At 35.0% G+C, this 7,023-nt stretch overlaps 1 protein-coding gene across 3 annotated transcripts; it reads left to right on the forward strand.

Annotated features, from left to right (window-relative positions):
- Positions 1-1,383: 1,383 nt before the first annotated feature.
- Positions 1,384-6,356, forward strand: LOC105126427 (nucleobase-ascorbate transporter 6-like). 3 transcript variants are annotated; one of them, XM_011027305.1, is made up of 15 exons: positions 1,384-1,745; positions 1,840-2,039; positions 2,494-2,591; positions 2,685-2,861; positions 2,964-3,064; positions 3,356-3,431; positions 3,527-3,586; positions 3,709-3,893; positions 4,168-4,264; positions 4,726-4,812; positions 5,133-5,191; positions 5,318-5,409; positions 5,490-5,567; positions 5,652-5,812; positions 5,909-6,356. In XM_011027305.1, exons 2-15 carry the CDS (start codon positions 1,925-1,927, stop codon positions 6,125-6,127), a joined length of 1,605 nt encoding a protein of 534 aa, XP_011025607.1. In that variant the 5' UTR covers positions 1,384-1,745; positions 1,840-1,924; the 3' UTR covers positions 6,128-6,356. The 3 variants fall into 3 exon arrangements, with proteins under 3 accessions (XP_011025607.1, XP_011025614.1, XP_011025599.1); XM_011027312.1 differs by having other exon boundaries at positions 1,861-2,039; XM_011027297.1 differs by having other exon boundaries at positions 1,384-2,039.
- The last annotated feature ends 667 nt before the right edge of the window (positions 6,357-7,023 follow it).

Here is a 7,023-nt window from a genome sequence, read left to right on the forward strand (position 1 = left end):
GGGAAAGAGAGACTTATCACCACCGGTCTTATAGAATCCGATATTCCTTTCCTGTCAACAACATAAATAATACTGTGCATAATCCCTTGCTTTATTTTGAAGAAATTGCCCACACAATATTATGCGTAGCAGTAATCATTGCAGTGCATACACGTACGTCCCCTTTGGACTTCTCCCATCACTACGATGAGTAGCAGTATACTATTTTGCTTGAATAGGGAGTAATTAATTAATAAATTATCAAGCTAGAAAGTAAATAGCAGGAGGAACACAAGAGGAAGGAAAGTATAACCACTCGAAGATCATAAAGATACATCAACTTCTGCTCCGAATCTGATCTGTCTGGTAGTTTAATTAATTAATACCCACCTCAATCTTTTAGTTAATATAATAATAATTCTGCTTTCTAGCTAGAGGATTACTTCTAGGGTAAATTTCTTTTTTCTTTTTCTCCTAATGCTCCACTTCTAACTTCTGTAACATACAATTTCACAATCTTACCCTTTTAGTTTCCAAGATATTCTTGTGTTACCCTAACCATCAAATATAGGACATTTTAAATTAAGTTTTCAAGTGTTCTTTACTATGATAACTTTTATGATGAATAAAAATAGATATGGTAATGGATGCCCATGCATTTATTATTGTATTATCCATACTCAAATTTGAAATAATTATTCAAACTTGAACTTATTTTTGATTCCTAAATCCATAAAAATGCTATAATTTAAAAAGTGCATAAATAACTTGATATACATGCAATCTTTTCAAAGTTTGAATCTATTTATTTATCTAGAGTTGGGTAAACTGATATCAATATTTATCTCAAAATATAATTTTTTATTCACGGGTTTTACTCGAGCCCGATCTAGTCTATAAAATTCATATTTATTCAGATCAATTTCAGTTTCTATTCATCATGTTCAAATAAAATTATTATCATTGAAGAAAAGCAAAAGAAATACAAGAAAGATTAAAATTAAAATATTAACAAGATAGAATTTTTAACTTTTTTTATCATCAATAATAATAGGTGAAATATTTGAAAATTACTAAAACAATATAGAAGTGGAATTCAAAAATCTTAGACTATAAACAAAGTGGAACATTAATGAGTCTATAAGATAGTTAAAATTAATAACATAGAAAAAAAAATCAGTCTACAGATAGGTGCCCATTTGATAAAAATACGAAGAAAGGTGAGTTTTCTTTAATAGTAATGTAGTAGTTAAAAAAGGGTGAAACTGAAACTTCCTAAAAAATTTAGGGGTAATATATATAAAGGATATTTTACACAAATAACAAACTTGGTGAAGAAGTTACTGGATGCAACCAAGCTGCAACCCTCTAGAGAGAGAAAATAGCCCCAACGTAAATAAAAATAAAAAGCAATGAGAGTAAAGAGAAGAGAGCTTGAGGGGGGCAGATTCCTTTGGTTTGCGCAGAGAGGGAGAGGGAGGTGTATATTTTGGTTTCTTTCTCACTTTGGGAGAGACTAGCTTTTGCTTTTTTGCTCTCTTTCCTTTTCTCTGCCTTCATTCACACTCACCTTTAATACTTGCTTGCTCACCAAGTGGACAGCTTGGTTCTTTCCTTGGTTGTCGGACTACGCTATATATAGCACCACCATGTTTCTGACTGCAGTTCCCTGTACCTTTTCTTTCTGCTAATTTCACTTCTCCAACCCTGTTTTCTCTTACTAATTAGTACAACTATCATTTCACTCACCTTTCCTTTGAATCAGGGCTTGGCCTTTTATCTTATTAGCTGGTTTTCTGCGTTTTCTTTCTTTCTTTTTTTTTTTGTTCGTTTTGGGAGACTGTGACATCTGGGTTTTAGTGGTTTGTTATTTGTTGTTAGGGTTTTACTATATATATTTTTGTGAGAGCTTTGGGATAGAACGAGCAGCAAAGAGAGAAAGGACATGGCAGGAGGAGGAGGACCCGCGCCACCACCAAAGCAGGAAGAGCTGCAGCCACATCCTGTTAAGGATCAGCTTCCAAATATTGCTTACTGCATTACTAGCCCTCCTCCTTGGCGTCAGTCTCTCTTTCATTTTTATTTTTTTTGTATATTATGGAATATTACATTTTTATATATATTTAATAGCCCATTGCTATGCATGTTTATCACCCCATTTGATGCTTCTGTTTACACTTCCCCTGTTTTCCTTGTTACCGCCTTTTAAATTTTCCTATTCCTGTTTATAAATCCCATGTTTTCTGGTTCCCGTGTTGTTTTATTTGGCCATTATTGTTCTTTTTTATTTGAATCATTTTTGGGTGCTTCATGACTGGTTCAATGGTTCTGAGTGCAATATCAGTTAATCTTTACATTCTGAGCATTGGGGTTTCTAGTTTTCTTTTGCTTATACTGGCATTTGTTGTAGTTTTTATGAATTTGATAGAATCCATTTAATTTGTATGTTTATTTGTTTTCCCCTCCATTTGTTTCTTGATTTGATGATACTTGGGGTTGTTTTAAAAAATGCAGCTGAGGCAATTCTACTTGGCTTCCAACATTACTTGGTCATGCTTGGGACAACAGTGCTCATACCCGCTACTCTTGTTCCTCAGATGGGGGGCAGAAATGTCAGCGATTCTGCTCTTTGATGTTTATTGTTTCTGTTATATCAATATGGTGTATTTGTTTCTAAATTTATGTGAATTCCTTACTGTTTTCAGGAGGAAAAGGCGAAGATGATTCAAACATTGCTATTCGTGGCTGGATTAAATACGTTTTCGCAAACATTGTTTGGTACTCGCCTGCCTGCTGTTATTGGAGGTTCCTATAGCTATTTGCCGACTACCATTTCGATTGTCTTGGCTGGTCGATACAGTGACATTGTGGATCCTGTCGAGGTTACCTTTGATTTTTCCCTTGCGTAGATACGGCCTTACTAAACTTATTGTACATTGAATATGATATATATGATTCTTATTCAACTATCTTTTGCGTTGCAGAAATTTGAAAAGATAATGCGTGGAATTCAAGGTGCCCTTATTGTTGCCTCAACTCTTCAGATTGTTGTTGGCTTCAGTGGCCTTTGGAGAAATGTTGCAAGGTTTTATAAATTCTTGTTATTTGTAATTTAAAATCATTACCGGTTGTTTTTTGCAGCGTTCTAATTGAAGTTCACTCTGTTGGACTGCTCTCCTCTCTCATCTAGTTATGTTTTTGTTTTGCTTGATTTAGTTCGGAGTTGTAATGACTTGGGCATGATATACTAACTTGATTTGCAAATAATTATCAGATTCTATAATTGGGAAAGTCAGTATGGCTTGGTTGTACCGAAGAAGTTTCTCAAAATAACATCAATCACTTTACGTTTTGTGTTTCTCTTATACTTGGCCAGGTTCTTGAGTCCATTATCTACCGTTCCTTTGGTTGCTCTATCTGGATTTGGGCTTTATGAATTTGGTTTCCCCTTGGTATGTATTTAAGCTCCGTTCCTCCTCTTTTTGTCTTGTTTAAAACTGCATCAACTACTAGCATTCATTAATGACTTCGGCTTTGGGATTTCTAGCTTGCAAAATGTGTGGAGATTGGACTGCCACAGATCATCTTACTTTTAATATTCTCTCAGGTATAAATCCCTATGTGCTGTGCATTTAAGTGCATTAGAGGACTTCAATGAGAACATCAATGTTTTGGCTTACTTCTTGGAAGTTGTGCATATTTGAGTAAATAATCTGACTACTTTTGCAGTATATGCCCCATTTGATACGAGGGGAGAGCGCTTTATTTGATCGGTTTGCTGTTATATTCTCTGTGGTCATTGTGTGGATTTATGCTCACCTCCTTACTGTCAGTGGGGCATATAAGAATGCAGGACCCACAACCCAAATTAGCTGCCGAACTGACCGAGCAGGAATTATAGGTGCTTCTCCTTGGTAAGGCTCTTACAGAATCTTCATTTAACCTGAACATACTATGATGTAACATCAGAATTAGCTAGATGGATGAGTAACTAGGGTTTTTCCTGTAAGCGACTAATTACAGTGTTCAATTGTAATCAAAAGGATATTCCCTTAAAGTCACAGCTTTGATTATTGGCTTCAGTTTATGTTGGCATGACATGAGTAGATGAATAAAAGGTCAAAATGTAGTCTAATTTTCTGTGCTCACCGATCCTCATAGTTGTTTGTATAATGTTGTTTGGTGTAGGATAAGAGTTCCATACCCTTTCCAGTGGGGAGCTCCTACTTTTGATGCAGGAGAGGCTTTTGCAATGATGGCTACTTCATTTGTTGCACTAGTAGAGGTTGGTTGCTTTTGGCTATGACTCAGATGCATTACTAAATATGAATTCGTGCCTTCTCCATTTAGTGTTCCAAATTTCTTTCATTCCTTCAGCTCATGCTTATGGAATCGAACCCAACAAATTTTGAAGCAGGCAGTTTCTCTTCTATTTAATAGTTAAATAGCCTCAAATATGGTATTTCCCCCCGCATGTATGAAAATATTTGGAATCACCTTATGTCTGCCTCTTGTTGAACACTAAGAGAAAACCTCTGTTTAACTTTTTTTTACTCCGTGAAATGTTTAACTTGACTACGACACCTTGTTAGGACTCGACAGCTTTTCTTGATTCATTATCTATGAAATTTACTTGCTCATTTTCCACTTTCTGTGGTCAAACAGTCAACCGGTACCTTCATTGCTGTATCTTGATTCATAATCTGTGAAATTTACTCGCTCATTTTTCACTCTGTGTTCAAACAGTCCACTGGTGCCTTCATTGCTGTATCTAGGTATGCAAGTGCAACTCCAGTTCCACCTTCCATACTTAGCCGTGGTGTTGGTTGGCAGGTATAGCTTTTATGTTTTGCTATAAACTTTGCAGTGTACTTATTTCACACGTACACAAACAGAAAATATAGAGGGTACAGTTCTCTTTTAATCAAATTTCTATAGATAGTTAATCAAGCTCAAATTTTTACGTGCCCTTTCATATTTTGAACGTACTATACAAGTTGAAACTAAATGATATGACAGTATGATACGATCTCACTGAATTTTCCATGGCTGAAGCAGGACACTCTTTGTAACTGCAATCTGATTGGCTGGCTGAGTGATTTTCCGAAGTGTTTTAACCCTTTTTTTAATTATCTCTTTCATGTTGATCTCAGGGAGTTGGAATTCTCTTTTCCGGCATATTTGGAACTGGGAGTGGATCATCAGTATCCGTGTAAGATTCATGCGTAGAGTCCTCCTTTTCTTTGAACTGAAAACGCTTTTTAATCTCCTACCAAATTTGGTCCTTTTCTATTTCTCCCTTATACTGGAATCAGAAATTTGCTTCGGTTAATCGCAGTGAAAATGCTGGATTGTTGGCATTGACACGTGTTGGCAGTCGAAGGGTTGTTCAAATATCAGCAGGGTTCATGATTTTCTTTTCCATTCTTGGTGAGTGAATCATGTAACTCTCTATCTCTCTCTCTCTCTCTCTAAAAAGTACACTGCTGCTTACTCGCTGTTCCCTGCAGGAAAATTTGGAGCTGTTTTTGCTTCAATTCCAGCTCCAATTATTGCAGCTTTATATTGCCTTTTCTTTGCCTACGTTGGTATGTCCTATTAAAGTTTCTGAGTTCTTACCATATAATCCAGTTCAAGGCCAAGAAATCACAGTTCTTTCACTACATGAACAGGTTCAGCGGGTCTCAGTTTCCTCCAGTTCTGCAACCTAAACAGCTTCAGAACGAAGTTTATTATTGGGTTCTCTGTTTTCATGGGCCTTTCAATACCACAATACTTCAATGAGTACACAGCAATTCATGGTTATGGCCCAGTCCACACTGGTGCAAGATGGGTAACTGCTTATGACTCTCTCCCTCTAATCAGATTTTTTGACCAATTTTGTCCCGTTGATTGATGAGGAAGCTCATGATATTGTATCTTCTGACAGTTCAATGACATGATCAACGTGCCATTCTCATCAGAACCTTTTGTTGCTGGCTTCTTGGCAATGTTCTTGGATGTCACGTTGCATAAAAAAGACACGGCAACCAGGAAGGACAGAGGGATGCACTGGTGGGACAGGTTCCGGTCATTCAAGACAGACACAAGAAGTGAAGAATTTTATTCTCTGCCTTTCAATCTCAACAAGTTCTTCCCGTCAGTGTGATCTTCCGACATCTAATTTTGAACTTATATTTGTGGCTCTCATGCCCTCGCATGCCTCCTTTTGGGCACTACACTACTACATGAACCTTTTCTCCTCATTTCAGATCAACAAAACAAGTAAACTTCAGTGGTATAAATGTATGTATAATTATTGTTTAATTCTTTACTTTTCTTCTAGCTGTCATGTTTCTTCTTAGATCTCAAATTGCTGTAGTAGAGCTTGGTTAGCATTGTGACAGTCCGCTGGCATGTTTCGTTTTTATTTTTATTTTTAAATCATTTTTACAATTCAACCACTGACACAACCAGAAAAAAAAACTTTGGATATAATTTCATTGGATCCATAAGGTATCTAACACCATCCATTGGATTTTTGGATAATTTGATTAAGGTCAAAACTTGTTAGGTAAAACTCTGATACAGTACTACTCGGGTTGGGTATTCAACCTGCACCAAACTTGGTATTTTTATTTATTTTTATTTTTTTATTAATATAAATAATTATTACAAACCTTATAAACCAACAATAATTTTTTAATTTTCACTTATTGGCTAAATTTTATTTAAAAAAATCCTTTTTCTTAATTTTTAAAATATATAATAACAATTATTACAATTTTATTTTTTTTAATTTTATTCAATTCTTTCAAATATGGACATTATAACCATGCAAAGTGGATATGTTTTAGTCTTTGAAATTAAAAGAACTCACTGGATAAATTTTAAATTTTTAAAATTCACACTTAAATCTAAAATACATTAATAAATCAATAAATATACATGTGGTCAACACATCAACAATTTAATGATTATGTAAGCATGTACTTAATATAATCTAATAAAAACACTTGATTAAACAAATTAAAAGTTCACACATTTAAATAATAAAAATATAAA

Source organism: Populus euphratica, unplaced genomic scaffold (genome assembly GCF_000495115.2).
Source record: "Populus euphratica unplaced genomic scaffold, PopEup_1.0 scaffold1.1, whole genome shotgun sequence".
NCBI lineage: Eukaryota > Viridiplantae > Streptophyta > Magnoliopsida > Malpighiales > Salicaceae > Populus > Populus euphratica.